Source organism: Apteryx rowi, unplaced genomic scaffold (assembly GCF_003343035.1).
Source record: "Apteryx rowi isolate R43461 unplaced genomic scaffold, aptRow1 scaffold_182, whole genome shotgun sequence".
NCBI classification, from domain to species: Eukaryota; Metazoa; Chordata; class Aves; order Apterygiformes; family Apterygidae; genus Apteryx; species Apteryx rowi.
In genome coordinates, this window is record NW_020448108.1 from 1457591 (window position 1) to 1473343 (window position 15753).

Sequence of the window (15753 nt, forward strand, 5' to 3'; positions counted from 1 at the left end):
GTGGGAAATCATGAGACCCTCTCCTGGCTGAATAGGGAAACCAAAGTTTCTTTGAGTACCCCATGTGGACCAGTAAGACACCAGAACACTTGAAGAGTGGCGGAGCTAAAGGGTCTTTATATGATGCCTGCTCACAGATGGCTCGTCTTCCATCTGTTCTAAACATGAAGAAACCACTGTGTTTAAGAAAAAGCATCTTTCAGAATGATAATAGCTGCTAAGTTGTCTGCTTCTCTTAATCAGACTTACCTTTGTTTTGCATAAGTGCTTGGAAAGAATAGTATACTATACGTTTTGAAGATGGAAGTTGTAATTTTTTTTAAAAAACACTGAAAKTTTTAAGTCTGTCTATAATACCATGCATCAGTTCTTGATCTCTACGTGTCTATTCAGTTTGAAAATCTTCCTGCTGAATAGAAAAACCTACTCATTAACTCTTGAGCCTGCTTTGAGGTGTTGAATAGTGACCTCTGCTGGAAGGAGTAAAATGCAAAATGGATGGCTTTTTAGCTAACTAAAACCCTTGTTTTCTGATGTGCTGTCAAAATGAAATCCTCTAAAGGCTGTATGGTTTTATTAAAAGCAAACAAACAACAAACAACAACAAAAAAACACACTCTTTCATGGAGTTTGTCTGTCTGTGCAAACACGTAAAGCCTTAGCAAGAAAACTTAAGCTTAGTCTGCAGGCTACATCAGACCAGCCTGAGCTACAGTCTGCCTTGCAGAGTAGCTGTGCTAGTCTCCCTGTAATGTGCTTTTTCTGTATGCTGTCTTTCCCCACCTACTATCTGGCCACACAGCTGAGGTGAGTAGGTTGCTGAGCGTCTAGACGTGCCTAAGTGCAGTGAGTAGCTCTGTACTAAGCTATCAAAGTCGTATGAATTTGTGTGCTGCTGATATTGTGGACTATGACTTGTATGCCATCTCTAGCATAGTGTGAATGAATGGCGTGAACAGACTTCATGGAAACAAACCTGCGCTAATATCACTATATCTCTGGTGACAGTACAGGAACAAGAGAAATTTTGGCCATGCACCAAGAGAGGCTGCTTAGTGCTCACTTATAATATCTTTCATGCTATTCTCTTGGATAGAATATCTCTGTCTAGAGCTAGTCTTGAAACAGTGCTTAGCTGTGCAACTTGTACAAAGTGAGCATGAGTCCAAGACTAAATGTAAGATACAATCTTTTGTCTTTACAACATTTGGTCTTGACTGGAGAGTGTTCTTCACTTGTTAATCTTCCAATATGCAAGTAGAATATTTCTAATTTTTTTTTTTTTGGTACCTTGCCAGGATCTTAATGCTTACAAAAAGCARGGAATGGCATTGCTGTCAAAGATGGGGGAGTCTGTCAAATATGTCACAGGAGGCTACAAACTAAGAAGTCGGCCGCTGGAGTTTGCAGCTATTGGAGAGTATCTAGACACGTTCTCTCTAAAGCTTGGTACCATTGACAGAATAGCACAGCGGATTATCAAGGAGCAGTTGGGTAAGGACATATGGTATTCTGTCGTAATACTTCACACTGAGTGCTCTGCATCTTATTCTGGTTGATGACACAGCTGAGACAACTTGCATCCATGAATTTGGCCTGTAACCAGCCACATACACTGACGGTAAAATCTATGGCTCTTGCAGTTTTAAAACAGGTCCAAAGGCTCACAAAATGTCTTATCTTGGCTCAACTCTCTAAATTTCTTCAAAAATAGCTTTGTCATTATACAGACTTGCTTTCTTACTGCAAGTGTCATTTCTGGAAAGTGTCATTTTTGGAAAACAGTCTAGATTCCAGCTTGAAGAGTCCAGATAGAATTACAAGAATGGGAGGATAATCTTCATGGACTTGTMTTGGCAAAACCAACTTTTGCATATGTTTAAAAGATGACTTTGTCTCCTGCACAGTTGCAAGTGTCTCTGTACTGGAGGCTTGTAGGAGCAGTCAGTGAAGCAGGAGGTAGCTTGGACCAGTCACCTATGCAGCTGTGGAGCTCTGACTGTTAAGATGCTAATGCAATACAAGACTTGACCCCTAGCAGAGTTAATGTTTGCCAGGCTTGATAGTAGGTTCCTGCTCTCTGTAAGTGTTTGCAGAACTCGGTACCATGCTCTTTCTTTATTAATCTACTTTTTTCCTTTGGCTTTTGCAGAATACTTGGTGGAACTACGAGAATATGGACCTGTTTATTCAACCTGGGGTGGGCTGGAGGTTGAACTGGCGGAGCCACTGGAAGGGGTGTCTGCCTGCATTGGGAACTGCTGCACAGCTCTTGAAGAACTCAGCGAAGACATGTCAGAAGACTTCCTGCCTGTGCTTAGGGAGTATATATTGTACTCAGAATCAATGAAGGTAAAGGGAGCCCTGAGGCAGAAGAAAGTGCCCTTGTGTTTGCATGGGGTGATATGTCAGTCAATTCATTTTTTCCTAGTTGTGAGAAGGCTTGTTGGTAGGAGAAGAAGGAAATAAATAATACTTTACATTAAAGTAGGATCATTTTCATAGTCAAGTCAAAACTGTGTATTTATTAGTGGAGTACTACCTGGGTAGTAGTATCTATCTGCTTGCTGATTAGGCAAGCTAAGGTCAGTAAAGCTAGTGTGCATATGAAATATTGGTGAGTCACTCCTTTAATGGAGTGGCAGGTGGTATTCTATAGACGATATCATATGGCTACCTAGCACTCTTTGAATTGTTAGAAAATCAGGTGTATCTCAGATCTTGAGTATTGGGTCATGACCTGGCCCTGCAAAAAAACAGCACTAGCAGCTGTGTAAGCTGTCATTTGTATGCAGCAGTGTTGGATAGTTCCTTTTGGAACCGTGTGTCCAAATGACAAATACTGTTCCCCCTCCTCCCCCCACAGCAGGATGTGTGTAATGCTGAGTTATTAACATGCTCTGCATACCAAGTAACTTTTTAGAGACGTTGCTCTGTGACTATTAATCTGTTTAAGAACATGATATCTTATTGTTTATGGAAAAATATTAAAATAGCTTTTATTACAGTTTTTAGTCTCATGAAATTAAGGAGCATTGGTAGCAAATCTCATTGCAGCAGGAAGAGAATAACTGAGTTAACAGCATTGAAAGCTGGAACAAAGAACTCTAGTTCTGGATGTAACAGCTTTTCGCAGCACATCCATGATACAGCATGTAGGTACAGTCCCTACATAGAGCACTAGCAAATTCCTCCTGAGGAATTTCCTCTTGGAAGAACCATTACAAGGTCACGGTTTGACTCATTTAGAGGTATTTAACAGCTTTTTGTGAACCTGAAGTCTGAATAAAGTAGACTTTTTCCATGTTCTTAATCTTAGTCCTTTTACACTTCTCAAACTAAGAACTGAAACATTTGCAGGTTTCTCTTCCCAACTTCGTGTGGTTAGTTGTATGACTTCTGTCTTCCCTGGGAGAAGCAAAGTATTCTTGCACAAGGCTTGACACTAATCCTTCATTTCATAGTCATGGCATTTGACCCCAGCATAAACCAAATGCATTTCCATTACAAGACTGCTAACACTCAAGCATTGCTAGCACGCTCTGAGCTGTGGATAGAAGCCTTGTCCCAAGGTGTTCAGACTTATCCTCATTCTGTAGGAAAAAGGTGTGTGTGTGTGTGTTACAAATAAGCAGAGCATGAGGGTAGTGGTTAAAGCTTTTACCCCAGAACATATGTTTTTTGATGCTACCTATGTCACAGCCTAGTGAAGATGGCAACTAAAGTGGCAGACTGAGTAGTGGGAGATGCTTTTCCACAGATGTAGARGGGGGAAAAGCTTTTTCTTCAAGTGAGACAGTGTCAGATGATAACAAAGACACTAAATGCAGTCTCCAAGTTTATAGATAGTCTTTTGTCTCTCTGCTGCAGGTCTTCAGAGTTGTTCTTCCTAGGCTAAATGTTCTTTAACTAAAGTACCTCTTTTGCCCAAGAAACTCTTGCTTTCTCACTTAATTTCTAGGTTATTGAATTGGCTTTCATGCGGCCTAAAGAACTTACCCCCCTCCTCTGTATTCCTTGGTAACTGGCTACGAGTTAATCAATTGTGTTGATGCTGTGGAACTGGTTGGATCTATCACACCTGCAAAATAGCAGTTAGTAACAAGTAAGGCTTGGGTGTCTCATGAGCTTTACTCTGTCTGAGAAATGAGAATAAGAACTGTTGCTAGCCAAGACAGACTGTCCCCCTTTTCCATCCCTTCCAAGTGCCAGAGCTGAAATCTGTCAGGTCATACTGAACTCAATTTCTCTAGGCTGAAGGATGTCAATTTGTTATCACTTCTGCAGTATGCAGGTACTACATTATCTTCCCAGGCTCCATAAAACTCAGTAAGTAACTGAAAATGAGGCCACTCTTCAAGTACAAGAGACTCTCTACTGAAAGAGCTGTCCTCTTCACTAGCAGTGCAGTCCTGATTATCAGTTGCTGTGAGGCCTGCTTGTGAAATTAAAGAATGTTTTGATCCTTCAGAACGAAGATTTTTTTCCACAGGACGCTTGATGGAAAGTAAACCTTTGGTACTTGGAGGTCAATGCAGCCTTTATAGCTCTTTCTATTGCAAGCTGAACCCCACCTGTAGGTAGGGAAGCTTGATTTGTAGAGTAACTAGCTAGATGAATGCCCCTCGGAGCAAGAAGTGCAAGATAATTTTCACTGTTTTAGTGACTGATGTTCCCTTTAGTGTGCTGAAGAGCACTGTTCTACCTGGTGGGGCCAGCATGCAGGGAGGAAAAGCCCCATAATTCTGATTGAGATAGATACTAGGTCATTCCAGGGAATCCCTGTCTCTTGGCTCTGACAAGTGTATTTGTTTGAAAGCTCTGCAGAAGTTGGAAGAGGCTAGCACTGTGGGCTTGAGTTAAAATGCATACTGGTTGTGGGTGGGAGAGGCRTGTTTTAAAACAGAGGCCATGTGTGGGATATCCAGACCACATGTGAAATCCTAGTGCAGAGGAGGTGCTAATCAGCAAATGTGCAGTACAGCATTTTTGTGGTACATCAGTGTTCTACTGGAAGACACATTATAAACTCTGCTCTAAATAATTTTGTGCTGATATTAAAATGTTGTGTGAACTCTCTACACTTGACACTACCAGCAAGGCCTATCAAATCATGCAATCTTCAACTGTGTGCTTGAGCATTGCTCCTAATGCATTTTTAAAGCAACCGTAACTTGAATAGTTAACTGTCTCTTTAAAGAAAGAGTGCTGTAAATAAGGATTCGTTCATGTGGTCTGGCCATAGTAGGAAGCTATGTACAGTGTGAACAGCACAGCATTGCACCTTGAGAAAGGAGGCTCATGGCTAGCTCCCGAGGCTCTTTCAAAGACATAGGCCAAGGTGAAATGTCTCAACTCAATACAAAATAGTGAAGGACCTGTCTCATAGAAGCAAGGCCCATCTTGCTTTCTCCACTGGGACTAGTGRTTTAGTTCTGTTCCCAGCTAACTGAAGTGTGGTATGTGAAAGGAAGCTAAAACTTCCTTCTGCAACTTTTTTTTAAACTTTACTGCTCTATAAAATAAGACCTTAACTAGCAGAAGTGTTGCATGGGTTGTGGTAAGTCTGGGAGCACTTAGTAGTACAGAGCTTTTCTGAAAAGCTCCTGAAGCATTAATCTTCCTTTTATATGAGACAAAAGGAAAAGCAGTATCTTTTTCACCACTTACAAGTCAGTGGTTAATAGATATCTAAACCTCTGTTCAGAAGCATATAGTTAATGGTCCATAGTGCTCGGGGAGAAATAGGACACCTGCCCTTTGAATTTAGTCTACTGATACCTGTTAATCATTGGCTAATCTGGGTACAGATCTAGCTTACTGTACTGACTATGGTCATGAAGACTGAATGCAATTGCTGGAGGCAGTTGCTTTTCTGAGAAGAAATTTCAGTTGACTTGAGTTCAAGAAGCAGTACCAAGTAGAAATACCTGTTATATCACTCATGCTTTTGTTATATTGGTAACCTCAAACACATAAGGGCTGTTCCGCCTAGTTGCTTAGGTTCTGAAACCAATGAGAATATTGTGTTTTTCAAGCAAGCATGGCTAATATCTTGCTTGCTTACATCCCTTTGGAGACAAAAAAGAGGCTTAAACTACTGAAGATTTATTTTCTTATATAAATAATAAATTGATTTTCTTACATAAACTGTTTCAACTTTTTGGGGGGTTGCTGTTCTTGTTTATCAAGGACTGAATTTTGTAAGAATATTGAATGCAATATCTCTTACCACTAATCTAGTAGCAGTAGTCTTCATTCTGGTGGAATGACTTTTTTTTTTTTTTTTTTTTTTGAACTGCAGCGGTGATCTTCCCTTGGCTTAAGAGGGAGAAAAGGGACAAAGATGATTAAAAGTGTACAGACATTAATATTCACTAATTAAGAAACAAATCTTGGCTGGACTGCCTTCTAGACCTCTGAGATCTGGTTAATTAATCTTTCAAATGGATATTTCTCTAGGCAGCAGTCCACATGACTAGTCCTCTTTTATTAGTCTTGTCCGAAACTGTTAAAATGACTAGTTACCTCCTCTTGTCCTAGTGAGGTAATTACTTCTGGGGTACAGAAAGGAACAATAACCCTTGAAGCATGAACTGGTCAATTTGGCTGCAAGAGGAGGTCTAATTTACAGCTGCCTCAGCAGTGAGTTTTGGCCTAATTTCCCTCTAAGCACTTTTATAAAAACTTTCATCAGCAGAGTTAGAAGACATTACTGGTTATTTCCTTTGTGAAGACTGAAGAAACAAGTCACTCAGTATGGGACTAATATTCACTTTTTGCAGACACAGAACTGCTTGTTCCATACTAGTGTATTCTTAAAAAGGCTTAATTTCTGTTAGCCATTTCTAAACTATAAGAAAAATATGGCCTGTGGATGCAGTACAGGATAAAGATAGCATCTTTTATTGTCTATTCTGAGAAGCATCTGTCAGTAAAATGTTTACTACATGAAACTCACTCAACACAATATTTTCACGTGAAGTATGCCTTTCATAAGCCTCCATGTCTGTGGTGTGTTTTTTCTTTTCTTTCTTTTTTTTCCCCCCCTACCCACTCCAAACCCCCCAAACTGGTCTAAAAACCATGCTGATCTTTGTTTCAACATGGGAATGTAACTGCTCATTGTAAAGGACTTTGTAAATGAAAAGGATGATGTTACTACCTTCTGTGGTGTCTTTTTCTGAGTCAGCCTCTGCTATTATCTGTCTGCTGCTTGAGGATATCAAAAGCTCTGGACTAATCCTTGACAGATTTTATGCTTTTGTTTATCCTCTTCATGCTAGTAATAGGTCAACTGATGAATTGACTTAACCAGGTTTATGTTGATGGTTATGTGAGAGCTTGTGCCTTTCATTCCTCCAGCTTGTCTGAAGGTTGTTTTCCACCCCCCCCACCCCCGATCCTCCAACTGCAGGAGAAGGCTTCCAGCATTAGTGCTCTTTATTTTTAAAAGCTATTTCATAAATCCTGTAAGAAAGGACAAAACACTCAGAGGCAGACTTGTGATTGAATTAGCACTTAAGCTGTATCTCTTTGCAGTTTTCTGTAGAGTGGGGAGGGAAAGAACGAGAGGATCCATCTCACAGCTGTCTTTTCTCTTGCACTTAGAATGTGTTGAAGAAGAGAGACCAAGTTCAAGCGGAGTATGAAGCAAAACTGGAAGCAGTAGCTTTGAAAAAAGAAGAACGTCCAAAGGTTAGCACTTAAAACTACTCTACGAAAGCACCCTGCACTTCAGCTGCTTTCTGAGAAAGTGAAGAAAGCTTGCTTTGTCTAGGTCTGATTTCCTTTTTGCAGTATAAGTGATTTCTGTCAGAACAAGAGTTTGTTGGTGGCACACTAGTGTCAAAGGAAGACCTAGATGTGAACATATATTGCCTGTATAGCTACATCCTTGCTAATTGATCTCTAACCATTCAGAGTAGGGTGGCTGCATCCAGACAGTAGTAGGGAATGATTCCTATCCTGTGTAACATCTGAACAAAACCCAGAATTCATTTGGGAGAGTGTTTAGTGGCATGGACTGTAACAGTGGTATAACACTCCCTGACAATTTAGCCACATGTCAGCTGGCTGAATTAAGTTCCTCAGCCCTGGCGCTGCTGAACTATATTGTAGGACACATAATTTACCCTTCTGCTAGGCGATCTTCTCATGTGATGCTGAACAGATACAGCAGCTGTCACTGGGTAACAGATTTTGGTCAGGCTTCATGCAGAAGCAAAGCTGTAAACCAGTGTACTTGTGCTCCTGCCTGCCTGTGCATGAAGCYTGACAGCTGTATCTTAAATATGACTTTGGCCAGTGATGAGAATAGGTTTTGTTCTGTCCCTCTCTCTGCTTGGGTTTTTTGGCTCCCTTTCCTCTTTCAGTTAATAACTGAGGGACAATACTGAGTCCAGTATCAGGACTACTTTGTATGATCTCTTACTGGAAGATTTGCATTATGTCTTTAATTCAGAAGCTGTGGAGGACCACAGAAAGGCTAACTGGTATTTCCCAGTCTTGTGCTTGTTTGTCACAGATTCTACAAATAGTGTTATTAAGATGGGTGGCACTGTTTTTTGTCTGCCCCAATATTAGCTGGTGTGCTATATCCTCTTACTTCCTCAGTGTAGTTTTATGTGAGCAGATACTCTAATTTGCCTGTAGGAGGGATGGAACTGAATCTAGTGTATCCAGCAAGCCATGTGAAGCTCTTTAGGCATTTGATGTTACCAAGATCTTGAGGAAGCAGAACTGCTGAAGTGTGCTAATCTCTCGTCTGCTAGAAGGCTTTGCATCTAACATTTTACTGGGAATGTTGTGTAAAGCACAACACTTACATAACTATCTTAAAAACTTCTTGGAATACTTGACTCTCGAGTATCATAAGCATTTCTTTTGGCAACTTGATATACCTTTTTTGTAAAGTAAATATCTTCTTGTAGCACTTACAAGTTGGGGGAAACCCCCCCCCCCCACAATTTCCTGTGTTCATGCATTACTAGTTCCCAGTTTTCAGATCCATTCCATCTTGAGTGGATTAACCTTATCTATAATAGCTGATCATCTGCCGGAGCTGTAGCTACCAACACGTTTTGCAGTCAGTGAGTTCTCACTGTTAGCTCTGACCTGCTGGCACTAATGCAGTGAATTGCATTTGTGTTCCTCTGAGTATACTTAGCTGATTTGGAGGGAATTACATTAAAAACAAACAAACAAACACCCCTCCCACACACATTAGGCCATTCTTAAGKTTTTTTTTTTTTTAATCACTAAATGAGGGCCTATCTCTTCTCACTAATCTCTTCCACTGGAGGGCATTCTGGGACTCATTGTACACATAATTTGAATGTATTTGCAAACTCGATCAAGTGCCATCAGGTAGTTCTCAAATTTACTTGATCACCTTAAAACTCAGCAGAGTATAAATTCAGAAGTCTTACTGAGCTAATGCAAATGTCTGCCACCAAATACTACTCAGAATACTGAGGTTTCCTTTGAAAGCATGGTATAGGTTCTCCTGTGACTTTTTTTACTAGTTTAAAAGAAAGGGTGCAGACTCTGCAGCGATACTGTTTTTTTAGCAAGTGCAGTGGTGAAGTGCTTCTTGCTCATTTCTGACACATGCTGGAGCTGTTTTTGCAGTAGTCTAACTAGCATAGTGAAGTGCAGATTTTATTTCTTCTTAGCAGGATGATATTACCCTTTAATGACCTAATTTATTGCAGTGTGATGTTCTGTGGGAAAAGTAATATGACAGTACAGAACTAGAAGTAGAAGCTGGCCATGTTAAGAGAAAGCAGGCTTGTAACCATGTATGTTTCCAAAGACCTGGGAAGTGTCATGTACAGATATAAATTACCTAGTAAATGCTGGTTTCTTTGCGCTTCAGGACCATTTTTTACTTGGTAATGAGGCTGTAGAGGGGATTTGAAAGAGCTGACATGTTCATGCTGTTAAGTAATGTTGTCTGTGCTTGACTATGCTGAATTCTAGAAGTGGTGCACACTTAGACGCTCAAAATACTGGTCTTCACAGGAATTACGTGAAAGGAAATACATTTAGGCATGCAGCTATGTATCATATGATGAGGTGGCCAAACTCCTGAATATACAATTTTATTCTTTAAGTCTTGCCTGCATGTACRTCTCTTCTCAGTTTACATTGACAATGTTTGCTACTGAAATAGTGATGTGCCCTTCTAGAATGTCTTGGAGGTCGAGCCAGTTATCATTACTTGGGTTTTGGAGTTATTCAAGCCACTGAGAGCAGCCATCTGGAGGAGTTGTAGCTACTTTCCCCCAAAGTCCAGTCTCCTTTTTCTCAGTGCTTTTCTGCTGGCCTAATATTAAATACTATCCACTGGTAAAAGTGGCAGATGCAGATAAAAGCATCAAAGTTGATTCCACTTATGTCCAGATTTGGTGTTTGAACCTTACGGTAGATGTCAAATACTTAAAAGCTGCTGATTAAGTTAAAATGTTGGTTCTGCTACTGAGTTGTGACTTCCATTTTGGGATGCTGCTGTTCTGGAAGGAAAAGTATTTACTCTTATGAATAGGACCAGTGTACCTGCAGAGGCTGCTTTCATGAAGCCTGCAGAGATTTTGCTGGAATTTGTTGCTGCCATTCCTTAATTAGAACATTCATGATGCATTCGGTGAGGACTGGGTTGTCCCTATAGCTCTGTACTTGAACAACGCTCTCAGCCTAACCTGCAGGAGAACTGGCTGTGAACAAGAACAGATTCTTGTAAAACCTTGTGGTTGCAGATCATGGCAGAAGGAGGAGGAAGCTGGTGAGTGCTTAGAAACTAACTTAATTGAATTGTGAAATCATATACGGTTTTGTTCCCAGACTTCCTGAGTCTTTCTCTGATAGCCTAATCTTTCCTATTAAGACAGCAGAGTACTTACAAATGACACAAGGTATGCTTGCCTTGAAAGGAGCATCTTCTAAGCCTTCCAGCAGCTGGCTTGGTAGTTCTTGTCATCCAAAGCTTACAAGCAAACTTCATGTCTTGAGCTATAGCAGTCTGGATTATGTAGCCAGAAGTATAGTGCTTAGAGGCAGTGGAAGAAGTGTGAAACTATTGACTCCACAAACTGCCTGTAGTGCAAATCTACTCATGTGAAGAAAGGAATACTCAAAGCTCATGAATTTGAGGGAGGAGCTGCTTGTGTTTTGAACAGCTTTATCAGAGCCAAAATATTGGCCCTTCCTTGCTGACTCTTGTTAGTCTCTGGAGTACTTCAGTGATCAGCCCTAGTTTACATCCTGGAGAACARCCAGAGCTGACATATTTCTTCCAGAATCGTGTATCTTGCCAAGCTGCAATGTAGTAGCAAATTCCTGACTTCCTATATTGTTACCTGAGAAAAATCTCTTATGTATTTTATCTTCTTCGCTCCTCCTACCCCTCAAAGAAAAAGCCCGTCTCCTGAAAGTATCCATTATGTGAGGAAAGACTACAAGCTTCTGCCAATGTTCTTATTATCCTCTTAGGCTTTTGGCAAATCAAGCTTCCAAAGAGGAAGTCCACTTGTCACACTGATGCTAGAGCTCAGAGGTTTCCTCTTCTGAGGTCATGGGCTTAGTCTGCATATTTTGGCATGCTTCCTCTCTGAACTGACCATGCAGTACAATCATCTGAAAGGAGATATCTTTCCCCTTCCAGCTTCAAGGGGCAATGCATAGAGAATGGGAAGGAGAGTTATTCTGTTTGAAACTCCCATGACATTGCTAATTAAGGCTGGAAAACTGACATTAAATAGTAGCAACTAATACACTCATTCTGCTTACTGATGTTTGGCGCTACCTCAGTGGCACTCAGTTAAAATCATAGGACTTGGAAGCTGAAGAGAACACTTAAAGCTGAGTGAAGTCCTTTCCTTTACAGGAACTGCATAGAGAAAATTCTCTGCAAGCACAGTGTTAGTGCATCTATAAAGCTTCAATAAGTGATCTGAAACCTAGAGAATGCTAGAAGGAGTTTTCCAGGTTAGCATAATCCGTTTTTTTAATATGAAGATCAAGTTAAAACAGTGTGTCTCAAGCAAAATTAGCTAGGAATATTAAGCAAAAATTCTGCACACAGTAGGATTTTAAAGCTTTATCATTCTATTGCCACTAGTCATTGCCTTTAGTTACTACAAATTATTTCAGTGGGGTTTGGCAGGCCTAGCTTTCCTGTTCTTACTATTATGGAAGCAGGAGAGAATACGTTAGTAAGGAGGCAGTCCTGAGTGTCTGCACACAGGATAGAAGTCTTTTTTTTTTTTTCTCTCTCTCTCTCTTTTTTTTTTTCTTCTAAGACACCACAGTCAGCCTGAAATTTTTGTGAATGGCAATTCTTTCAGCATTTTTTTGGCATCTAAAGCATTCAAGTCTTAGAGAGGCCTAATACAACAGACATTTGCTAGTCCAGTAAACTAACCAGCAGACTGCTTAATAAGAACAAGAGGCTRGCCTTCGTAGATGTGCATGCCAGGAGCAGTTACTGACTTCATCAGGGCATCCTACTTCCTGCTTAGCTCTGGAGATAAGCCCCTGAACTTAAAGAAATCCCTTACAGCCTTGTTCATCACTTATGGAAGCTTAGGTCTCTTGATTGTGTTTCTCTTTACTGATGTGTCAAAGCTGGCCCTACTARGGAGAGGAGAAAGCTCTCTCCTTTAGCCCCTGTCTTGGGCTGAATCATGAAGTACTTGCATTGCTGTTGYGGAGAGGAGAAATAAACAGCAAAACCATCAGGTCTTGAGCTCTGTAATACAAAGCAGCTGCTTTTACTAAGAACTAATGTTTGTGGGGGTCTGGGTAGCAGAAAGGTGAAGGGGAAAAGGAAGAGTGCGTGGTTTTCTCATCTTGAAACACTTGTAAACCGATTCTGTAGCTGCTGATAAGCAAAATAAGCAAAGAATACCAATATCTTTGGCCTTACTTGCTTTTATCTTGACCTCATGACTACTATCCCTATCCATTTAAATCTCTATGTAGCCTTGTAATAGGCTATCTTTCAGGCTTTCTCCCATTACTTGTGGTTGACTATGTGTGTAGTGTTGAGCCCAGTGGCCCATTAGTTAATCCATGGTGAAATGGCTCCAGTTGTCTTTCCTTTGTGATCATAATTGCTTTGTGCTTGCATTTTTTTAGGCAGCCTGTAAGTTAAAACTGGGGTAGGAAGCTAGAAGCTTAGAAGAAACTTTATTCTGCAGCCAATGCTGATCACTGCTTGCAGCAAAGCAAGTTTTGTGCATGAGGAACTGCTGCACTTTTTCTTTTCTGCCCATTTTTGGGGTGCTGTGGCCTGTGAGGCGTGGTCCTAGCAGCTAAAATGCGATCTACAATGTCCTCATTAAAAGGGATGCCAGTGCCCAGGAAGAGGGAATAGAAATCCCTATCCACAGAAATAGTGGATACAGTTCCTCTTGCAAAGGGTTTCATCTCTGCTATTTTGTAGCAAAAGCATGCAGGTAAATTCTCAAGACTTCTTCCACATAGAAGCTTCCCTATCTAAAATTGGTTCTTAACTTCTCTATGTTGGAAGCCCTGTAGAGGATCCTTGTCATATTCCATTCTGGGACCTGCAGGTAAAGAGTAGTTGATCTCTGGTGATGGCTGTGGAACAAAACAAATGCCACATTGTCCATTGCATTCATTTGTTTTTGGCTTTCCCACATTTGGCTTAGCTTGCACGAAGCTATTTCTCACTCTGTTTGGTTAAGATTTGTGCTACTTTAGCAATGGTGTTGTGAAATGCTCTGTCCTCTTTATCTACTACAGTCAAGATACAGCACTTCAGCTTTTGTTGGCCAACTCATTGGGCAAACCTAAATGTTTCTTGTGTGAGTTGCACTATGAAAATGAGGAAATATCTAGTTCAAGTGTAAATGAGAAGGGGGAGAGAAAGCTTGCTCTATAGCTGCAATCAAACTGCTTAGTTTGAGAATCAGAAACTAAGTCTAGGCACCCAGCACTTAAGTGGAATGGCTTTCCTCTTCATGTGCCTCCAGCAAGTTCTTTCTCAGTCTATCTCAGTTTCTGGCATGGAGATGGATTAACACAACTGCCTGCCACCTCAAACAGCATAGAACATGTTAAGCAATCTTGTCTTCGCCTTGTTGGGGCTTTTCTCCCTGCAGCCATAACTGAGTTTATTTGGGGTAACCACTGGACTGTCACTTACCCTTTTATCTGTAGCCTTGTTCAGTGAGATTTGAACTAATTCAGGAATCTAGCACTCTCAGCAACTGTTTAAATCTTAATTTCTTTTGCTTCAGGTACCCACAGACGTTGAGAAATGTCAAGACAGAGTAGAGTGTTTCAATGCAGACCTGAAAGCAGATATGGAGAGATGGCAAAACAACAAGCGACAAGACTTTAGGCAGCTACTCATGGGGATGGCAGATAAAAACATCCAGTACTATGAGAAGGTATGTGGCACTGCAATAGCATTGGCAGGAATAAGGGTAGTTTGATTTCCTCTGAGGTAGCGATGATTCTTCAGGAAGTGTTCATCTGTCTAGGAGAAAAGAATCTTGGATGCCTGAATTAGTTCTTAAAGCTGCTGACAAAAAGAGGCTTCCACAGCACTATTGTAACCTGTTGAGCTGCTGGTCATGCTCAAGTGATCTGTATGAGAATAGCAATCTCTTGCAGGGTAACCCTGTAACAGCACTTAGTACTGGATGCTTGTCTCTCTTGGATTGAACCGCTGACTTTTGCATCAGCAGCAGTAATTTGTCTCCTAAAGTTAGTGGTGCTGTTTCTGTGATGAAAAACAAAAATTGTGTATGCTAGTGATACTAAAACTAGTAAATGTCTTGATTGTGGTTCTTAAGAATCAAACTACATGGGTTAATATACATCCTTGGGTCCATGTATAGACTGTGCTTGGTATGAATAAACAAGTTTAATCTCCATCTCCTTGAACATAGTTCTGTCACTTCAGTTGGGTGTTTTAGACTCTGCCCAGGATGACAATTCCTGCACTTCTGCCTGCTTTCAAGAAATGCTTGTATGTTAGTTCTGGAAATTCCTAGTCAAGTACCTGTACCTGATTTTTATGCTTTATTTGGAGTACGTGTACCTGAGATTCAACATCAGGTGATCATTTTTAAAGCAAAAGGCCCTTGGAGTTCAAATGTATATGCTGTTCATCTAATTTTCCTTGATATTAGGAGAAAATGTTACCCAGTGCCCTGGTTAGTACATACTCTACTAGGCTTATGTATGGTAACATATTTGATTTTCTTGCCTATTGCATTTTTTTCAGATTTACTTTATAAACAACCTCCTGTGCTGGGTTATGTCTCTATATAATGTTAGGATTCACTTCCTTTGCCCTTTCTAGTGCATATCTTGTCTCTAATTCATAGCCAGTCACACAGAACTTCCTTCACCCTAATTTCTTCCCTTTTCTGAGGCTGCTGTTTAAGGGATTAAAGGCTAACTGAATGTCCAGCAGTGTCCCTGCATCTGAGTGTTGCATCTGTACATCTTAGTTTTGCTCATTTCCGCAGCAAGGAATATTTTTAGTAGGAAAGCACCTAATCACTTCAGGATACACAACTAGAAGTACTCTGTTCACCTTCAGTACAATTAATAAAAGATTAGGAAAAAGATGCTTGGCAATAGTAACTTGTGACTGTAAGAGCTGGAGATGAGTTTGCCTATTCCCAGTGTTTATTAAAACACATTTGATGGTCTACTTTGTCCGTTTTGAGTTGTGGACCGTCAGGAGAGTAATGACATAAAGCAAGGGCC

The 15753-nt window shown here is 40.6% G+C and overlaps 1 protein-coding gene across 1 annotated transcript in view; it reads left to right on the forward strand.

Moving 5' to 3' along the window:
* SNX30 (sorting nexin family member 30) overlaps positions 1-15753 on the forward strand; it is a 52958-nt gene that overhangs the window by 32826 nt on the left and 4379 nt on the right. The window contains exons 5-8 of the mRNA XM_026061568.1: positions 1299-1494; positions 2153-2352; positions 7612-7698; positions 14268-14420. Coding sequence (XP_025917353.1) covers positions 1299-1494; positions 2153-2352; positions 7612-7698; positions 14268-14420 — 636 coding nt within the window. The remainder of the gene's footprint in view (positions 1-1298; positions 1495-2152; positions 2353-7611; positions 7699-14267; positions 14421-15753) is intronic.